Source organism: Mytilus californianus, unplaced genomic scaffold (assembly GCF_021869535.1).
Source record: "Mytilus californianus isolate M0D057914Y unplaced genomic scaffold, xbMytCali1.0.p SCAF_2, whole genome shotgun sequence".
NCBI classification, from domain to species: Eukaryota; Metazoa; Mollusca; class Bivalvia; order Mytilida; family Mytilidae; genus Mytilus; species Mytilus californianus.
The window spans coordinates 78,251,796-78,274,147 of NW_026262668.1; the positions used below are offsets into that span (position 1 = coordinate 78,251,796).

General features: G+C 31.0%; 1 protein-coding gene across 2 annotated transcripts in view; it reads left to right on the forward strand.

Annotated features, from left to right (window-relative positions):
* LOC127728236 (carboxyl-terminal PDZ ligand of neuronal nitric oxide synthase protein-like) overlaps positions 1 to 22,352 on the forward strand; it is a 91,426-nt gene that overhangs the window by 58,874 nt on the left and 10,200 nt on the right. For both annotated transcript variants that reach the window (XM_052235491.1, XM_052235490.1), the window contains exons 7-10: positions 1,890 to 1,998; positions 11,887 to 12,013; positions 16,111 to 16,235; positions 20,197 to 20,382. In XM_052235491.1, coding sequence (XP_052091451.1) covers positions 1,890 to 1,998; positions 11,887 to 12,013; positions 16,111 to 16,235; positions 20,197 to 20,382 — 547 coding nt within the window. The remainder of the gene's footprint in view (positions 1 to 1,889; positions 1,999 to 11,886; positions 12,014 to 16,110; positions 16,236 to 20,196; positions 20,383 to 22,352) is intronic.

Sequence of the window (22,352 nt, forward strand, 5' to 3'; positions counted from 1 at the left end):
GCTTCATGAAGGCAGCCCTGGATCCCTTTATATTATTATATATAATGGTGATTGATGACCTCAGTTTATTGAATAGAAACTGCATTTCACAGTGTCAACACTTAAGATTTGTTCATTTTTCCATGAAAAATTAACTTGAAAAAATTTAAAGAAATAGATTTTGGTTGGTACCTGCCTATTAAAGTAACCTTATATCCATTGACTCATGTATTACTTAATATGTCCTCTATTCTAAATAAAACATCCACTTCTGAGTTTAATTATACTCCGTTGTCAGATAACATCTCTGCTAAATTGGGTTGTGAGTTCGATTGTGATATCTTGTAGGGATTTGCATCAACAGGACACAGTTAGATGAGGTGGCTGCTGATTACATTTTATCAACTGTTTATCACTAGCAAATGCTAAACAGTGACTAAAAGTTTTGAGCATTCCCTGTCCTATTATATATGTTAGCTCTAACTTACTGGTAATTGTAAAATGGAGGTAAAATGAAATTCAAAGTGCTGACTTTGTGTGCTATAATCAGATGTGTAGAAATATTGTCATAATCAATTTAGATCATCATTATTTTGACATAAGAAGGAATATACAATATTTTTGGAAATATCTTAAGAAATAATATGTAACAATTTAAAGATATAGCAGAAATGATTTCTTTCAAAACTACATAGTGGCCTCTCCAAACATCCCATGGATTCACAACTGCAAAATGTTTTAAAAAGGTTTAAGACCATTGATCACAAGAATATTCATCCATCAATAAAATTGGGCAGAGTCATCCGTAAAGAGTGAATGAAAGCCTACAAGAAAACATTTGCATAAGAGCAAACTCAGAAGTTCAAAGCCGTTTATCAGGAAATATTTGACTCAAGCTGTCTGAATTTACAAAATAATAATTTGATTTTTATTATTTTAATACTAAAAATTCATAATACATGTATGCAACACTTCTTTAGAATTTTCAGTTCAAACACTCTTATTAACAAACACTCTTATTAAACTGAAAACAATGAATTTGCACGATATTACATTATATGTGATCGATAGTTAGTATGATGAAGTTTTTGTCCTAAAACTCAATTTTTGTAGACTTAAACCCTAGTTTTATATACATGTATATACAATTACAATTGATGAATATTGCATCTTGGGACAATGATCATGTAACATCATCATCAATTACACATTATCACCTCAGCTAACTCTGTCAGGAGCTGATGCATATTGGTGCAGTGATAAATGTATATCTCTAATGAACTACAGGTTTAGAGTTATACTGATGGAGCATTTGTTTGATTACTATTCCATGTTTATTTCTCATCAAAGTCACTGTGTTTAAAGTACATTACACTTAATTTGTAATTGAAATAAGAAAACGTATCATCTTTTAAATGTTATATATGTGATCAAAGAATATGATTGATTTATATGTTTGACATGCGATTTAATCCAGGAGATTCTTTGAACTTGCATTTATTAATAAAAGAAAGATATCTAGTTATGAACTGTTCACTTTTTTCAGACTGAATAAAATATAAAAGTACATTCAAATATGAATTCAACATGAAAAAATGTGCTCAAGTTAAATAACATAATTTGGTTTAATTTTAATGAAATTGTCATTTATGAAAGCAAAAGGAAAAAGATGGATGTTCAATGTTCTTTGCAACATTTGCATGACTACAGACTAGTTCATGATTATGTTTTATTTTTGATAATATGCAGAATAAAGCTTGCACATCTAAGATTTTATGAATAAAATTTTGTTTAAACTGCCTTTACACAGTTGTCAAACATTTTACATAAAAGAGCAAGATAAATACTTTTAGTTTGCCACAAATCAATATTAAGTTGTCTCTCATTTTTGATTTATTTTATAATTACAGAATATTTTATGTATCTCACGACTCACAAGACCTGAAGATTTGGAGTTATATAGCTAGGGATGGACCTTCTAATGTGTTTAAATGCCATGTATTCAAAGCTTTCAAAAAGGTAAGAAACAGAGGCAGTAAGTTAAGATATGGAAGGTTAAGGGCATACAATACAGTTTTGATCCCACAGGGAATTTTTAACGAAAGTTTGCATACAAGCTATTTATCACCTAGCGAATTCAAATATGTAATAAAGAATATACCTTCATGTGCTACTTTTAGAGATAAATTGGGTTGAAGTTTTAGACATTTCCTGGAAATTTCAGTTTCTTGGACATTTCTATCCTTTGGAAAGACATACCTAACTATTTTGTTTCAAAAGATAAACTCAAGCAGATTTTAGTAAGAACATTTGGAATATCTTCTCTTCATAAGTGTGCTTTGAATTTGTGTAACAAGTCTTTGGAAATAGTTCATATTTATCACATTTTCATGACTCTAGTAAAAACACAGAATTTTTGGCTGTATTTTTATCTAATTTAAAAAAAAAACATCGAAAATTGGCACAAATAATCTTCATTGTCATTTGGTCTCTTGTGGAGAGTTGTCTCATTGGCAATCATACCACATCTTCTTATTTTTATATTCATACATAATCAAGCCAAATGTCATTTAAAAAAAAAAGGGGCCATGAACTCGTTTTCAAGTTAAATCAGTCGAAAAATACATCATTTCCCAATATGTCACAGTTTGATGTTGCTAAAAATAACATTTTACATTAGCAACGTCATTACCTCCCGTGTAACTGTATAGTATGCCCTTAAATGGAGAAGGAGCATATTAAACTAATGCCTCCATCCTCAAGTTTACCATTTACTAAAGACACCATTAGGGCCTACTTGTTTTCTTGTTAATTGTTGAAGCATAAAGCAGGTCATATATTTTCTTGTTTGAATTTTGTCACATTTTATCATTCTGAGGCCATATATAGCTTACTACACAGTATGGTTTTTGCTCATTATTTAAGACCTACGTGGCCTATAGTTGCTTACATCCACTTCCTTTTATCTCTGTTGAATAGTTGTCTCTTTGGCAATCAACCTCATGTTCTTATTTTAAAGCTGTTGCAGTTACAGAATAATGAACACACCCAACCTATGTCTGACATATTAAAAAAAAAATGAACCCACACAAAAGAACCTGATATATCTACAGTCTAAAGAGCACACACACATCCTATGTCTTATATATTTACAGAATAATGAACACACATACCCTAGGCCTGATACATTTACAGAAAAATTAGCACACACAAAAAGAACCTGATATATCTACAGTCTAATGAACACACACATCATATGCCTGATATATCCAATGAGCAATAAGCACACCAAACTTGGCCTTATATATCTAAAGAAAAATGAGCACACCAACCTGGTCCCAATATATCTACAGAATAATGGGAACACACCAACCTTGGTCTACTACATCTACAGTCTAATGAGCACACACGTCCTATGCCTGATGCATCTACAGAATAGTGTTCAAACACGCCCTAGGCCTGATATATTAAGAATAATGAGCACATACACCCCAAGCCTGATATATTAAAAATAATTAGCACACACACCCTAGGCCTGATGAAGTATAATGAGCACACACACCGTAGGCCTGATATATTAAAAATAATTAGCACACACACCTTAGGTCTGATGTATCTACAGAATAATGTGCAAACACACCCTAGGCCTGATATATTAAGTATAATGAGCACACACACCCTTAACCGGATGTATCTTCAGAATAATGTGCAAACACAATTTAGGTCTGATGTATTAAGAATAATGTGCAAACACACCCTAGGTCTGATATATTAAGTATAATGGGCACACTCCCTAGGCCTGATGCATTTACAGAATAATGTGCAAACACTCCCTTGGCCTGATATATATGAAATAATGAGCACTCACCTGATATATTAAGTGTAATAAGCACACACACCCTAGACCTAATGTATCTACAGAATAATAAACACACCCCTAGATCTGATATATTAAAAATTATGAGCACACACACCCTAGACCTGATGTATTAAGAATAATGAGCACACACACGCTAGGCCTGATATATTAAGTGTAATGAGAACACACACGCTAGGCCTGATATATTAAGTGTAATGAGAACACACACGCTAGGCCTGATATATTAAGTGTAATGAGAACACACACGCTAGGCCTGATATATTTTCATAATGTCTCATTTATCCCTTGTCTGAAGTGAAAATTGGGTCAACTTTTCCTATGATCTTGTACTTCTTGAAAATAAGTATTAATTGAAAGCTGTTTTCTAATTAGTATAAGTGGATTAGAATAGGATAATGATGAATAATTTGACATCATGACAAAATGGATGAATAAAACAATTAGACAGAGATTGAGTATTGGTAGGTTTTATGTCAGATTAGGTTAGACTGGTTAGGTAAACTTTAACATGAATCTTCATTATAATAGTGTGTACTTTAAAGATTATTATTGGTAATTACACATAACCGGTATATAAAAAAAAATTGAAAACTTTAAATGGCTGACATTTAAAAATGTACTTCACTACTTTCATAATTTACCTATAATTTTTATATATCACATTTTGAGATTTTTCATTGGTCCCAACACTCATTAGTGATTTTATGGATAATTATACACCTTCTTCAAAGGAAGTGGGTATACTGGCTTACGACTGTCTGTCCGTGTTTTGGTTAATCTTTCCCATGAAATTTTGGTTGCATTTTACTCTTTTTTTAAATTTGTTAAGGACATTAGCTTCATGTGAGCATGCTTTACTATGATGCATCTCAGATTCATCACTCATCAACCATCCTGTTTACCAAATACTTATATATCTTTTTTGCACAATGGCCATGTATGACATTTATATCACATTTTTCTCTGCATCCAAAATGACAGTTCTTCAACAAGTGGTGTTTTGGTGAAAGAACCTTGTAATTACCCACAAACCTTTATTAAAATCTTTAAGTTTAGACTACAAACTGTTTATTTAGTAATTTACACGTTATCTTTACATGTGAATTTCACAGCATCCCATAATGGAACTTCTTGATCATTCAATTTACAGAAAAGAAAGGAAAAACAGCAAAAAAAAAACAAAATATTTTAAAATTATTTTACAAGATTGCTTCCTTATTTACATCCATTCTATATCCATTTTTACAGTCATTCAAAAAAATCCAGGTAAAAACAAAAGTTAGTTAACCATGTTAACAGTACCAGTGTGTTGATCTTGTATGTTGAACACAATTAAATCAAATTGAATAGCTGTATTTATCAAGATTACAAATAGCATGCAAACTTATGATAGAACTTAATCATCTGTTTCAATAACAAATTAAAACAAATTGAAAATGGAGAATCAACTAGAAATTTGTATTTTCCATTATTTATTCTATTTAAACGATATAACTAACTTGTTTTGTTTATGTAAATTGGAGGTTGCTGTTCGCATTGTGTAATGAAGTGTACCACATTATTTGAAGTTATTGCATTTTGATTGGTATTATTCCCAACATATTGGCAAATTAACTCTGCTATTATTATTTGATTGTAAATTTTATCACCAAGACCAACTGAACATGTTCATAGTTTATTGCTGTTCAGATTAACAGTTTAAACAACTGACAGTCATTGCAATCAAAATAGTTGATCTCATGTTAACCAATGTAAACTTACCTGAATTGTTCAGAGTTATTTTGACTTCAATAGCCAGTAACTTCCGTATACTTCTTAAAGTGCTTCCTTTTCTTAACCTTTTTTTATTATTATTATTACCGTAATTGTGACGAATTTGTGGCATATAATTTTTAAAGAAAATAAAACAATGAACTGTCACATTGAAAGAATACAAAAAGTATTGTTCTCAGTTGAGATTATTCGCTTGGACCTTTAAATGTCTCCGAAAAGAATGACAATTACTTTGTGCATACCTATAATTGATTTAAAGCAAAAACCATATTGTTTTGTCATACTTCATTTTTGGGGGGATAATAATGCTCTTATTGCATCTCTTCCCTTTGTAGAGTTTCCACCAAAATGGTCTCCAAGTTGGACTTGCATGCAAAATGCTGCTGGTTTAGTCCAAGACAAGGTCAAACCAAAGTCAAACCAAAGTTTCTAAAATTTGATTTGTCAGTCAAATCAGGGTGTATATTTATAATACATTAACTTGTTCTCATCCTGAATAAAAATGAAATATTTGCTGCTGGACTATAAGCATCTATCCATCCTTCCTCTTGGTAAGGTCTGTTTTATTTCAAATTATCTTTAAGGGTAAATAAGTTAATTGGGCTTGTGTAATAAAAGAATAATACATTCTTCGGAGGCATATAATATAAGAACAAAAGAACTTTATATTATATGACATGTTCATTTTCAGTTTTTAAACAAAGTTAAGATCATGAAATGACATTTTAATTAAATTTTCTTATAACAACTTTAACAATTTACAAAAGCAGAGTAGGAAGTTATAAAACCCTGTCAATTCATTTGTCTATAATGTTCAAAATAGTCACTATATTGCAATAACAATTCTTTGAAATGAGATATTCAATAAAGAAAACTGAACTATATTGACACTGGTAGAACATGTCATACTGTATTTTAAATCAGTTTATTACAGAATATTTTTTAAATTAGTGATTTTGAATTCCGATATGTCAGTCTGTTTAGAAGTGCTGATGGGGTGTGTTGTCAGACAGTTCACTTAGAATGTTTTGCTTATACAAAGGGATAACAACAAAATTATTTCTTTACTGGATGCAATTGACAGCCAGGAATACTGTTTGAAAAAAAGATAAAAATTGCTAACCATTTGACAAATGCTGAAAAAGCATTGACTAATTTTAAAAATACTAAAAGCTCCTCTAGCCTATAGTGTCTCTATTAAACTTTTTCAAAATTCTTTGTAAACCAGTATTGGAACCAAGCTTGGCCTGCATTATAGTTATGTCCATTCATTTACTGTAAAGTAAACTAAATACACAGACTTATCAGAAGAACAAAATTACTGGACTTGACTATATAATTACCACTTGCATTTAATTATGAATTAAAACTTGATGATTTCTTTCTCAAACTAGAATTATATTTAAAGAGTCTTCCATTAATAATTGCCCACAAAATTTTAAGATATCTATTCTAGAAGACTTCTATACAACACTACAGTATTGATTTGTGTTAAAGAGCCTGTATGATATAAAAGTGTTAGAGAATTCTTTCTGTATATTGAAGAAACCACATAAACAAAATTGTCATGAGTAAATGCAATGTTTGTGATACAAAATGCAATACAATGTATTAACAATAAGTATATACCCCATATCCTTTCTTTTCAAATATATATGGTCAGATCATATGTTATGTACGTCATATGAATTCGTACTATGCATGCTTTTCCAATGGAAATTGTGACGTCACAATGCATTCTTAATAGCACGAAAACCCATGAAACGAGGATATATATATAATAGAAAGCTTTAATTTATCAAAGCTAAGAAAAAGTAAAGTTATTATATTCCAACTATTTCATATGAATAAAATGTACCATTTTTCATAATGTTTACTTTCCTGAATTGAATACTTATATTAGAGACATATATATATTTAGTATGTATGTCTCTGCTTATATCGAATTTCATTTAGTCCTGTCCAATTTCTTTATACAGCAAAAAGTTGCATTGTTTATGAGGACAATGATCATATATAGTGAGATAGTCCTTGAGAATTCTTGATTGGACAATCAACAGTTACAGCATTTCCAAGAGTTCAATTGGTGGTATTTTACCTAATGATTATGATCAATTTTCATTTTCATCAGCTAATTAACCTAAGGGAAAGATCAAAACTAGTAAGAAATTGATCAATTATGTCTGACTTTTCAATCAATTTAGAATGATTTGAAATGTAGATTACATTCTACTCTATAATTGACATTTTGCTTGATGGATCATTATTTTTCTTGTCTGCAATGAAATAACAGTTCCTGCATTTTACATAAGTGTAATGAATGATTATGTATTGCCTATTGTACAGTCTCTTTGCCCTTCATCCATGCATCTCTTGCTCTGAAATTATTCCGTGAATTTGTTATGCCCTGTCTATGATAGTAGAGGGGCATTATGTTTGCAGGTTGGTTTGTCGGTGTGTTAATCTTTCTGTCCAATTTCAGGTCAAAGTCTTTTTTTAAGGTAGTTTGTGGTCACATCAACTTGAAACTTAAATTTTTTTTATTATGAAGTGTTCTGTTTAATATTGATTCCAAATTAGGGTTTGACCAGATTTCGTTGTTAACTGGATATTGAAATGTATTAAAGTGGGGCATGGTGTCCTATAGACACATATTCTTGTTTGAAATTTATAAACCAGCTTTCTGTGAAAAAATTAAGAAAAAAAGGATAAAGATTTTAAATACAAACCAGTAATTATTAACAAACTTTTGATGAAAAAACAAATTTTATAAACAATAAATAAAACTTTAACTGATAATTTTTTTCCAACATTAAAGAATTTTTGATTATTGATGTAGGACAGTAAACATATGGAAATTCTATTCATCAATCATTATTATGAAAAAATATTTCTGATAATATAACTTTAATGAGAAGAGATTTATTTGCTATGATTTTGATGTGATGTATATCCTGTTTTGTCAGCTTTGATGAGTCTAGAACAAGTCTTATCCTACTGATAACTGCAGCAGATCTGTTGATGTTTAGACTGGATTTTCTTGAACATTCTCATTTGACAAACATATATGTAGGATTTATAAATATTAAAAAGCTGTAAGCCTTACTTTACTTAGAAATATTAATCTTGTGTGTTTACATTGGCAGTCATGCTAGAATTTTTTCAAGTCTAATAAGTGAATAACTTTGCCTTTGATTAACTGTTTTGTCTTGTTTTTTTAACATTTGCATGAGTTTTGAAGGATTATTGTGTGATCTATCCTATATTTTTCTAAGCGTTTTATGTAGTAATCTGAATACTTTGAGATGTTAAATATAGCATTCTGGAACATACATTCTGGAAAACAGAAAAACAAAAAAGAGGTTTAATAGATATGTCTGCAGAATGCATATTCCAGATTAACTAAAGAACTTGTTATTAAATTAAAATATTTTCAGAATCTGAATATGTTGTTCACCAAATCAGGAGTCGTTTTATTGAACTGGAGAACAAGCTTGAAACTTGAGGAAAAAGAAAATTGTTTCAATGAACTTGATGTAAGAATTAGAAAAGTTGACATCTCCGCTGCAATGGAAAGCTCAAATGCAACAGTGTTGAAATTTGGACAGTTTTTACCTCAGAATAGCTTTGTTTTACTTTTCAACTCATGTAAAGTTAGGGATATAGTTCCTCTGCATAAATTGGGGGACATACATAACTATAAGTGTGGTATTACAATAACAAGTGCAATAAGGAAATTATTTAACTTGAAAAGAACGAGATTTTTAACCCATGTGAAAAAAAAACAAGACATCTGATCATAATATATATATCCAAATGCATACTGGTAACTGATAAGTATTGTAAAAATATATTTAATGATGGACAGGCATTTGCTTGCTTTGTTGATTTTCAAAAAGCTTTCGATACTGTCATATACACAGGGATAAGAAGAAATCTTTTTAAAATTTGGGTTTAGTCATTATTTTATAGTATTATAAAACATATGTATGACCTCAGCAAATCTTGTATTAGATCCACCATATGAGGACAAACTGGTTAAATACACTCTTGGGGTTCAACAGGAGAATAATTTTAGTCCTCATTTGTTGAAAATATTCATAAATGACTTGCAATATTACCTCAATAAGTCACCAAACCCAATCTTTTTTAAATAAACACTCAGTTATTTGTCTCATGTATTCAGATGATGTGATTCTCCTGTCAATTACAACCTTAGGCCTGCAATATAGGCTTAATAACTATAAAATACTTATATTTTGGTATTGCACAAGGTCATGCTTTTCTTAGAATATTTATGACGTCTTTACACTAAATCCATTGGATATGTACTAATTGATATTTTAGCCTGGGAAAACACTGTTTATTTATAAATTGAAATTGGATTCGAACTAGCTTTCAATAATTGTGAGTACTCCTAGATTGGTATTTTTGTTTGTCTCTTCATTAGGGATTTTTGTGCTTTCTGTTGAACTGTTTAACCTTGCCACATTATTTTGCTGTCTGAAGTTAGGAGCATATAATTCAGCGGTTGTTGTCTGCCATATGTGTTTATTATTTTTAGCATAAATTAGAGAGAGAGAAAATGAATAGTATTTGATAGGGGTCAATATGTATCACATATTTATACCCTCAAGCCTGGTAGTTTCTTTCATCCAGTAAATTGGTTTATTATCTTGAACATACAATTAAATGAATGGACTTACAGTATTCCAGTCAGTACCGTATGTCTGAACACAGCATGAAAGTTCTGAATTTTAAGAACATTTATTGTACCAAACAGGGGAGAAGCCCATGCTCCTAGATATCACAAAGATGTACTTGCCATATCACAGTGTTATACTCTGGTGTTAAACAGATGTTTCATACCACAAACTAACCTGTACTTGCCACAGTGTTAAACAGATGTTTAATACCAATCATCTTGTCAAGATGAGTCTTTCTCTTCCAGATAATAATACACTTCCAAAACAAATTAGAAGCCAATACACAGAAAACTTAACATCTGTTTCTTCACTTTTATTATCTCGGCATCTACTTATACATTTGATTATCTTTATGATTTATATTGGAAAATGAGAAATCATTCTTTTTTTTTTTCAGTTTTTATATTATACAATATTTATCTCAAGGTTTTATTTTGATAATGGAAAGGTGAAAACTGTTAAAATTAATTTGATGTGATAAAAGAAGACTTACAAAAAGTTCTGTTAACAAATGTTTGAAAAATGGAATGTTGTCATGGATATCGAATACCAAAATCTTCTAAAAAGGTTAGTAAATCCCATATCTATTTGGCTTTTAGTCAGTAAAGTTTTCAACATTGCATTATTTGTACTATTTCTTTTGCATTCTATGTAGATAATCATAAAATCATAAAATGAAATAAAATTAGCATCATGAAAAAGATTAGGAAGAATATTAGAAATAAAGTTGATGTACTGGTACAGAAGACCAAAAAAACAAGTTTCATCTTTCTAAAGTTTAGGTTTACAAATTTTTTATGCTTTCACATTCTCATAATTTCTGGTCTTGTAAGCGCTCACACATGAACAATTCTTGCCAGTTTTTCATGAAATTTACAAAATAGGTTGAAATCAGCAATGTTTTGGCTGACTTCGAAAACTATTTTTTAAAGAGTTATATCACTTAAATATAAATTATATATGCATTGTAAGCACCCTCATACCTACATTTCTTGTCAAATTAAATTGAAATTAATATCAAAGGTTTATGTCAGTAAAGTCTTGGAAGAGTGCTTACCAACTATTTTTTGCAAGAGTTATGCCTCTTGGGGAAATAGAAATTGCATGGAAAATAACATTGTTAGTGACCTCATGTGTACATTTCTTGTAAGATATTTGTTTAAAAGTCTTAAGAGATCCCAAAATATATTTTTTGACCTTATTGTCCTTGTACATATCAAATATGTGCATATCAGTGACATTGGAACACTGTTCTTTTATTAATTTACTGGTGAGAAGGACACATTTGAAGACTGACTTTTGGCATTGGATTATACTACTTATGGTTTAGGAAGGTACACTCAAACCTATAGAGGTAAACTTGTGTATTCTAGAATAGTAAGCAAGTCATGATGTTTCACTATGGAATCAAGTGAAATGTTACATTAAATGATGTCACAATCAAGCAAAAGAGGATGGGATTGTGGCTACTACAAGTGGAACAAAACTGTGGTCTGTAGTATAAGATGACCATACAACCAAGCAATAATTTCATTTAAATTTTTACAGAGCCAAGCCATGCGAATTGTACGAACTATTGGACAAGCTTTTGAAGTATGCCATAAGATAAGTTTTCAGTCCGCCCAAGCTGATGATCAGCAGGCCAGTTTCCCTGATGGTTGTGACAATGAAAATAGTAAGTATAGTGGACTTGCAGTCAATACTTATCGACAATAATGAGAAGAACTTCTTGTAAAAAGTTGTGCTCATTTGTTAGTCAGTCAACATTTCCTTGCCTTTCTTTTTTCAATATTTACTGTAAAGATTTATTTTATTGTATTATTACATAGCAGCTTTTATGATTTTGAGATAATTCATTTTACCTGACAATGCGAAAGAAATGTCTTTTTCCCCTCAATTAGAGAAACAGTTTTGCTACATTAAATGTTTCGAGATTCAGAATTATGATTATTCAGCTTAGTTGATTATAAAAGTGGTAGGAACTAGGGTTCTCTGAAATATTAAGCAGTACATGCTTGACTAGTTGCACCTATCATGTTTCTCATGGCAAGTAAAAGTCAGGTAATAATAAGTGTATACGATGATGAAACAATAAAAGAAAACAGGATGGAGATATGATGCTACAACATGGACATCTGTGACACAAATATTCCATAATGGTCAACCAACTCATAATGGCATCCATACAACTTTCAAACAGGCATTCAGGGTCATGTCAGACATGTTGATCAAGCAATTACGGTTATGTTACCTATGTTGATCAGGCAAGCTGGATCATGTCAGGATAATATTTGACCTGTTGAACAGTACAGCAAGATCATGCAGAACATGCTGACTGAACAGCATAATGCATGTCAGCCAACCTGTTGAACTGACAAACATGATGATGTTGGTCCTAATAAACAAGCAAGTAAGATGGTATTGGTTCTTTTTGAACCTTTTACTAAGCAGACAATCAGGATCAGAACAGATGCTTAACTGTTTCTCATGGTCATGTCAAATCTGTTCAACAGGTTATAAGAATCATGTTAGGCCTGTTTAATAGTACAACAATATCCTGTCAGATCTGTTACACATGTTATATGGATAAACATGTTCAGACAGACAACTGACAGAATGTATGAAAAATAATGATAATGATGGAACTGTTGAATATTTAGATAATGTAAGACCTTTGAACAGGCAATATAAGTACATAACAAATTTATGAATTGGCAATGGCACAGGATAATTAAGGACCTTGCCAACACTTCCAACAGGTAAATAAGAATATGCAAGTTATGTGGATTGATAAGCAAAATCAAAGCACGTTTTTAAAAGGCCACACAGAATTTGGTTCCTTAAACTGATGTTCGCGTTGAACAAAAAAACAGAACAAGGTCACATCAAGGCCAGGTAAACTGAATCTTGTCAAATTTGTGAATAAAAAAACTCATCAGATTGGTATCATTTGTATGTCAGACATGCGTTTCGTCTACAGAAGACAAATTAGTGACGTGACGCAAAAATAAAAAAAATAAAAAGCCAAAATAAAGTTTTAACTTGAAGAGTATTGAAGACCCAAAATTAAGCAAGTAGTTCCATTTGACCTGTGAACAGGTAAGCAAGATCATATGAAGCCACTTTACCAGTTAAGCAAGTCAATCTGCACTGTAATAGAAACATGTGGTACTAATTGTCTGTATTACATAACAGCATATTAATTATATTACTTATTACTACTGATTATTGGTGCAGAGTACCATTAACAAATGTTTGATTCCAAACTATTTTTTTACCTATAAAAATAGTTTCCATGGCAACTGTGCATATAAATTTTTGCAAAAAAATTAAACAGCATGTCTTTGATATCACATAAAACTTCAAGCTAACTGATTTTGATACTAGTGCCAATTTTGTGGAATCTTAATTATTTAAGATGAAGACTGGTATAGATAAGATTTTGTAGACTCTGTAAGGTGTGCAAGGAAATGGCTTTTATCTTAAAGAGAGGTCAGTTGTTTTAAGTTATTTGATTTTGTTGAAGTTTTTCATAGACTGGTAAATTAAGATTTTATTGATATATTTTTGACGTCAGTTGTAACTAGATAGATGTATATTATTGACTTGCATGTATTGCTATTTAATTTCTAATTTATCCATTCATCTATATGACTTATAAGAAAACATCTTGATTTAATAGCTCATGCTTGTATGCAGTTATAAAATTTTCCTTTCTTGCATAAATACATATATTACTTTTCAATGACAATTTTCTTTTTTTGTGAAATTTTGAGGTTAACCCTGATTGGATCACTGCATCTTGGGAACCATAAGGGTTCTTCAGATTTTTTGAATATTTCAGAAAGAAATTTTTGATAGAGACAGAAAACAGTGATACAATGTATTTGCAGTCCTAATCATAGGTGGATCCGGGGGGGGGGGGGGGGGGGGGGGGGGGGGGGGGGGGGCCCTGTTTTGTGGGAAAAATTTGGTTGATTATATAGGGAATCACTGGAGCGGGCCCCCCTCTTAGGGCAGTCAGTGGGCCCCCCTTATGAAAATTTCTGGATCTGCCACTGCTAATGTAAGGACAATAGGCATAGAATTGATTTTTATACATATTTATGTCTAAAGTGATATCCTGTATGAATATTAGTCAAATTGTTTCTCCTCTATCAGTGGTTGTAAGCCACACTTTAAACACAACCAATAAATTGATTTTCTAGCCATAAACATTTCCCCCAGATTTTAAATTTGTAACTTTTATATAAAGCTGTTCAACGGTTCATGCATTTCTGCAACACTATATTTTAACAGTTTTGCAGAAGATTTTTCTTAAAAGATATTGGCAACAATTCATGCATTGTAAACTACTGTAAATTCAGACATTTCTGCAATGTTTTTATTATTGGGAAATTACATCAGGATAGGTATTGCTGAATAATAATCTTGCATTTTCAATTTTGATAGTATTATTTGTATCCAAAATTTGGTGAAATCGCAATAATTTATCTCACATTTTTGTCCATTGTTTAACAATTAATAGCAATGAAAAGTGCACCCAAAAAATTCTGAATTTACAGTTTATATTTATTTTGAACCGGGTTTTTCTGAAGCAAAAATCCTGTTATTAAAATGATAAAGTATGACGGGCGGCTGTCGACAGTTTCCATCCAATAACTTATGATCCATTCAACCAATGCTCTCAAATATATGTTGATACTGATGACAAATTGGAGGTCAAGTTTGATATTGACAATTTTCACTTTTACCAATGAGGAGTTATGGTCCTTGATATATTGGAAAATGGCACTCTTTGTCGTTTCCGTGCAATAACTTATGAACCCTTCTGTCAATGGTTTCAAATTTTAATATGCTGGTTCTGATGAAAAAATGGAGGTCAAGTTTGATATTGACAATTTTCACTTTTACCAATGAGGAGTTATGGTCCTTGATCTATTGGAAAATGGCTGTTTATGTCGTTTCCGTTCAATTACTTATAAATCACACAACCATTGCTTTTTAACTTTTAAGATATTGTTATTAATGACAAAGTGGAGGTCAAATTCAATATTGATGATTTTCACTTTTACCGTTCAGGAGTTATGTTTCTTAATAGATTGGAAAATGGCACATTATGCGGTTTCCATGCAATAACTTTCAACCAATACTCTTAAAATTTTAAATTGCTGTTAATGATGACAAAATAATGGTCAAGTTCGATATTGATGATTTTCATTTTTGCCATTCAGAAATTATGGTTCTTAATAGATTAGAAAAATGGTATGGAATGTGGCAGTCTTAAAATGCCGTTCAAAATACAGAAAAACCATTGTTTGGTGTCAATATGACTGCTCATTCCTTGTTTTTGTTTAAAACAAGTATATTTTCAGTTGTTAATTTCTTGTAAATAATCACATCACATGTATGTGTGATTAGAATCAGTAATTCTGATTGGCTGACAACAATCATGAGGCACACCAGTATCAAATTTTATTTCCGTATAAAATACAGCAGCTATGAATGCACATGCTATCTGTGGCACAATGTTAAAACAATGCATAGATAAACAAACGAAAAGCTTGATGTAACTCTTAAATTCATGCTTGTAGCGTATAAATGTAATTACAAGAATTGAATGCTTCTTTCTATAACTTTATAGGGTTGTAAAAGCATTGATCGTGCACATGTGCTTCGGTCAACACTTTTACATCCAAATAAAATTATAAAAAGTAGCATTATATTCTTAAATAATGTCAAATTTAGAACAATTGATAACTTTTATTTTAGTGAGGAGTATGAAAGAAGGGAAGGATAAAAATCATCAACACAATAATTCCATGCCAATGTCTACACCTGAGAAAGCACTTAAACAAGCTCAAGATCTTCTGTATGCCATGGCAGCCAAAACTCCAGTATGTATAGATTAAAAAATTTGATAAAACATATAAAAATATTGTTTAAGAGCACCCAACCGTTTGGTAGGAGGAATCAGATTTTCTCCTAGTTTTAAATTTATTTATTCCTACCTTTATGCTTTGAGGGGTGGTAAGTGGGGGTGTAATCCTGATTTCACGGAAAAAAAATAAAGAACTCTTTCCCAGATCCCCCAAAATTAATCATTAATTCCCGAGTCCTGATAGGTGTAAATCCTGAATTCCAACTAAAATAAAGGCCCAATCCTGACCTCCCGAAAAAGATCCTTCCAACTTTCTGCTTTCATTCTGAAAAAATAAATATTTGTTTACATTTGGTTAATGATGTCAGTGACCTTACTTAGGTTGTTGACAGGTTAGACTCGTGTTAGATTAATGTTGTTGACAGGTTAGACTTGTGTTAGACAACACTAATTTGAATGATAGTCAGAATGATCAAGTCCCATTTTGCATGGCTATACTTCATCTGTCTATATGGGTTTCAAATTAAAAGAGATTATTTTCATTAAAGATTATTTTTTATATATTTAATATGATTGAGCATTCTTTAATTAGGATATTTCAATGGAATAAAACCTTTTAGCAGGAATCAGATCAATATATATTGTATATCAATGATATATGCAATTTTTGCAGTCTTGTATCCCATTGACCTTGACCAAAGGGAAAGACTTAAGGCCTGAAGTATTTCCTACCCAAAGTAAACAATGTATTGTTAAAATATATTTTAGTCTAATTGTTTTCCAGCCTTTATTAGAAAACTAAATAATGCCATTATAGTAAATATATTTGTACAAATATTTGATGAACAAAGATTGACGATTCTACCATGTTCTACACAGAAGTTTGTATAACAATTTTTTGCAGGAGTTCTTTGTCCAATTTAGGCTTATTGTAGCATCATGACACCTTGTAAATGCAACACACTCTAAAAGATTGTCATAGCTAACCATACAGCATCCCCATTTTAATATGTCAATTTTTGTGAGAGTAATTTGACTTAGACTATTTTTGGCCTACTGTAGCATAATTATACCTTTTGATTGCTACTTCTCTATGGCCTTTTACTCAAAAGGTTGTACTTAGCTGTATTGTTTGGGGTTATTATGCCTGCCTACAATTATGATGGGTATTATATTTTCTGGTCTGTGTGTCCATCCACAGTGCTGTATTTGGTTGACGTTATTGTCTCATCAACTTGAAACTTAGTAACAAATTCATTATAATATGAACTTTGTAATAAAATGTGGATTCATTTTTTTTTTGTGGGTACCAATTTTCAGGGATTTAGAAAAACTTGCATTTTCAAGCATATTTGATTTCGTGGTTTTGCCAAATTATGCATACACGCCTTTAATTTCATGGTTCGCCTTTACCCGCGAAATCCACAAAAAATTGGTACCCCATAAATAATAATTAATCTACAGTATATTCCAAATTAGGATTTTGACCCAGATTTAATAGACTGAACAAGGAAATATGAAATTTTAAGCAGTGCATGGCTATATTTGTTTTTACTTGACCTAGCTGAAGAATGATCATAACTTAATGTCATTCATCAAATAATGTATTTTTAATTTATATTGCATACTACTCATATTCCACCCAACAATATAATGGTTTTAATACTATCCCATCATGTGACAGCCGATTTATCGAACTGTGATCATCAGCCTAACAACCTATGTATGATCTAATTTACCTATTGTACCAGTTATTATATTAGCAGGAAATGTGTACATTACAGGCTGTTTATAAAGGCTTTTTAGTAGTTAGACATAATGTCTAGGGATGCTGTGATGTTAAAATTTATTATCAAGCTAACAAAACATGAAAGAGGGTGGCAATATTGACACAAGTCTCTAATATAAACATTACAAGCATATTAACTATATTAACTGCATGATTATGAGAATTGTCAGCGGTAATGATATCAGTTTAATATTAGCATTATTTGTTGATTGGGTTTAGTAACTCAGTCACATCATTTTTACACTAAGTGGGTTTTTCTGGGGAAAAATACGTTATTAAATTGGTGTAGTACGGCAGGCAGGTGATGGGTGATGAGCAGGCAGCTGTCAACAGTTTCCATGCAATAACTTATGAAACATTCAACCAATGCTTTACAAATTTTAATATGTTGATACTAATTATGAAATGGAGGTCAAGTTGGATATTGACCATTTTCACTCTAACCGTTCAGGAGTTATGTTACTTGATATTATTGGCAAATGGCACTTTATGTCATTTCCTTTCAATAACTTATCAACCCATCTACCAATGGTTTTCAAATTATATTATGTTGTGGCTGATGACAAAATGTAGGTCAAGTTCAATATTGAAAATTTTCACTTGTACCATTCAGGAGTAATGGTCAATGATCTATTGGAAAATGGCACTTTATGTTGTTTCCATGCAATAAATAATGCACCACTTGATCAATACTTATAAAATTTTAGTTAACTGTTACTGATGACAAAATTGAGGTCAAGATCAATATTGATGATTTTCACTTTTGCTCTATTGGAGTTATGGATCTTGATAGACTGAAAAATGGCACTTAATGTCGTTTCCATAAAATTACTTATGAACTGTTCAACCAATGCTCTATAGATTTTAAAATGCTGTTACTGATAACAAAAGGTGGTCAAATTTGAAATTGGCGATTTTCATTTTTGCCGTTCAGCAGTTATGGTCCTTGATAGAATTGAAATTTGAACTTAATGTCATTTCGTTGCAATTACTTAGGAACTGATCAGCCAATACTCTTTAAAATTTTAATATGCTGTTACTGTTGACAAAATGGTGGTCAAGTTTGGAAATGACAATTTTTTTTCATGTTCAGGAGTTATGGTTCTTGATAGATTGGGAAATAGGCATAGAATGTTTAATATAAAAATTATGAAATATACTATAATGTGAAATTATAATATAAAACCTCTATGGGTATAAAATACTTACATTGAGCTTAAGTATTTTTCACAGAAATAGAATTAAGGTACTTTCATTTGTTGCCAGACAGACATTGTTTGCATGTAAGTCAATCAATGCTGTGTCATTTCTTTCACTTAATAAATAGAATCAGGATCTGAATAATAACAAGAATTTTTAAGGACATTTCCTGACTGTCAATAGTAAATTATCTATCCTTGTTGTAAGTGAGGAGCATGAACACCTGTGACCATACAGTTTAAATTTTGGCTACATTGCCTTTAACAATACTTTTTACAGTAATTGGTCTGTGATGTGTTGAATAATTATTATACTTTTCACTGCTGACTCCACCAAAAATGTCTGAAACTTTGTCTGGGGCAATATAATTACTGAACACAGTTTTTATCTCTTATATATTTGAAATAAAACTATTTGTAAACCAAAAAGAAATAATTTCTTATCAAATTTTAATTATTGTTTGAAGTTAATTGATTTAGTCTTGATCTTAATTACATCAAAAGATAGAGTTCATGGAAACTGTTGATAATGCTGTAATGATTGGTCTTTATTCCAGTTTTTGCCCTTAAATGGTGATTTTTATCATGTTTTTGCCTATTATCTTTAAAACTATAAAACTATAATAGAAAGATATGTAGAAACTTTAAAAAGCAAAAATGATCAGCAGGACAAGATCTACATATACTTCAACATGACTGAAATTGTCACTTAAACTTTATGAAGTTTTTGCCCTTTAATGACAGCTTCGCTAGCCAAGGACTATGATCAGTCCCCTCCTCTCGTAACCCTTGGCTAGCGAAGAAGTTTAATGTATAGCATATTATGTAAGGTATTTGGTACCTGTTAAGTTTTGTTTTGAAAGTAACATAAGCATGAAGGGCTCATAACATTTCAAACATTTTTGTTGATGTCAGTTCTTTTACTAATAAAGGTAGAAGGGAATGTTTGATTAAATGTATATTAAAGATTGTTTTTTTCTTTACTGCAGGGAAAAGATTCTTCTCATTATGTAGAAGAACCAGAATCTCAGATTCCACTGACTACACATCACCATATTCAATTACTGAGAGCACAGTTAGAGATGCAACAACACCAAACACAGCTTGCTATTGCACAGGTCCATTTGTTAAAAGATCAACTAGCAGCAGAGTCAGCTGCTAGAATTGAAGCCCAGGTAAAGTACAACATTGCTGTGATATATTAATATATAAGTATGTGTGTTCATTATCATACTAATGATGTGAGGTAAAAGCAGGTCCTTTGTATATCATCTTTTCATTGGTCAAAATTTAAATATGACATAAAATTTTCTGGCATTTCCTTTGGATTTGCTACTGTGACGTCACGAAAGAAAGGTGTGCCTGATGACATCACATATAAAAACACATCTTTTTGCAGATCATTGAAAAAGAAAGATAGAGTGTGTCTACATATAGTCTTAAAATCATTAGAGAAACAGATTCCATCTCAGAATCTCGTGCAATCAATATTTCTCCACTCTCGACAGTTAAATTTTAGATATTTAATAAAATGCTTCGCCGAGCGCAGTCTGATACGACCGCAGAGGTTGAACCCTGAAAAGTTGGGGCAAGTTTGGACACAATATTCAAGCTTGATACTGTCTGAATTTGGTTTGTGATCAAATTTTTGACATAATATAGGTTTCTGACACAAAATAAATGTGGTCAAAGATCTTAAAAATTTAAAATGGGACATTTAATTTACCTTGTATGGTCTGATATCCAAAATCTAACAACATATTCAACATACACCAAAAATTTTATTTTAGTTGAAATCAAACAAAGTTTAATTTTGGACCCTTCAAACCTTAATATGGACTAATATGGACTCATTTGAAAACAGGGCCCAAACTAAAAAATCTAAATGCACAATAAGATTCAATTGAAGATTTCTTGCTATTGCGCATTACTGTGCTGTTGCACAATACTAAGTTAATCTGTTATATAATAGTTTGGTGTGTATCTCCTGCCATATCAGTATTTGTTGCTTATATACATAGATCAGAAATAATCAATGTAAAAATGGAAAATATTTAGGAAAAAAAACAAAAAAATTATGAGAAAAAAAAAAATCCCCCTAAAAATATTTTTTTGAAAAAAAGTATGAACCCCCCCCCCCCCCCCCCCAAAAAAAAAAAACTCAATCTCAGCCTTCCCTTTGTGGTATGGAACCTTGTAGTACAATTTCAGAGAGATTCATACACTTAAACACAAGTTATTGTCTGGAAACTAGAAAAATGCTTGTTTTTGACCCCTTTTTTGCCCCTTATTCCTAAACTGTTGGTACCATATACCCCAAAATCAATCCCAACCTTCCTTTTATGGTATTGAACTTCTGGTAAAATTTCATAGAGATCCATTCACTTAAACTAAAGTTATTGTCCGGAACCAAATGTGTCTTCGGACCACTCTGACGACATGATAGCATTATACGAATGCAAAAATTTTTTTGTGGTTGTATAAAAAGCTTGGCAAGCCTCACATTTCAAATATGAAAATTTGATTGTCTCTACTCTTGTGGAGAAATATTGTATCACACTGAATGAAGTGGTATATAATCAATATTCAACATATAAAGGAAAGACTTATACAAAATTACAAATGTAAGTTTCTGTAGTTCTGCTAGTATTTAAACAAAAAAAATTCAGCAAAAGAAGGAGCGTTGTTAAAATTACACAATATTCCTATTAAACTAAGTGCATAAGACAATTTAACTCACATGTGGATTAATTTAAATTTACGATTGTATCTGTGACAGGATAAACATGTACTTTTCATAAATGCTATTTTAGTGTAGAAGGTAACAAAGAATATAATGTTCCTTGTGAATAAAGTCTGTAGATATCCTACATGTTATATGTATATCTTGTTTGAACTGCTTATTTTTTTTATTTTAACACCAAGTAAATTATTGGAAAAAAAGATAAAATTTGTTACAACTTTTAAGTCTGTTTCCTAAGTTAATAATGTGATCTTTGGTTTGTTTTATTTTGAATCAATTCCCCACTGTGATCTATGGGTTTAATATATTTCAACATGATTTTTACATGAGATGAATTCCATGAAGATTATTAAAAAATTAGTAGGATCAGATACTGTAAAAGTAATTACAGAATAACATTAA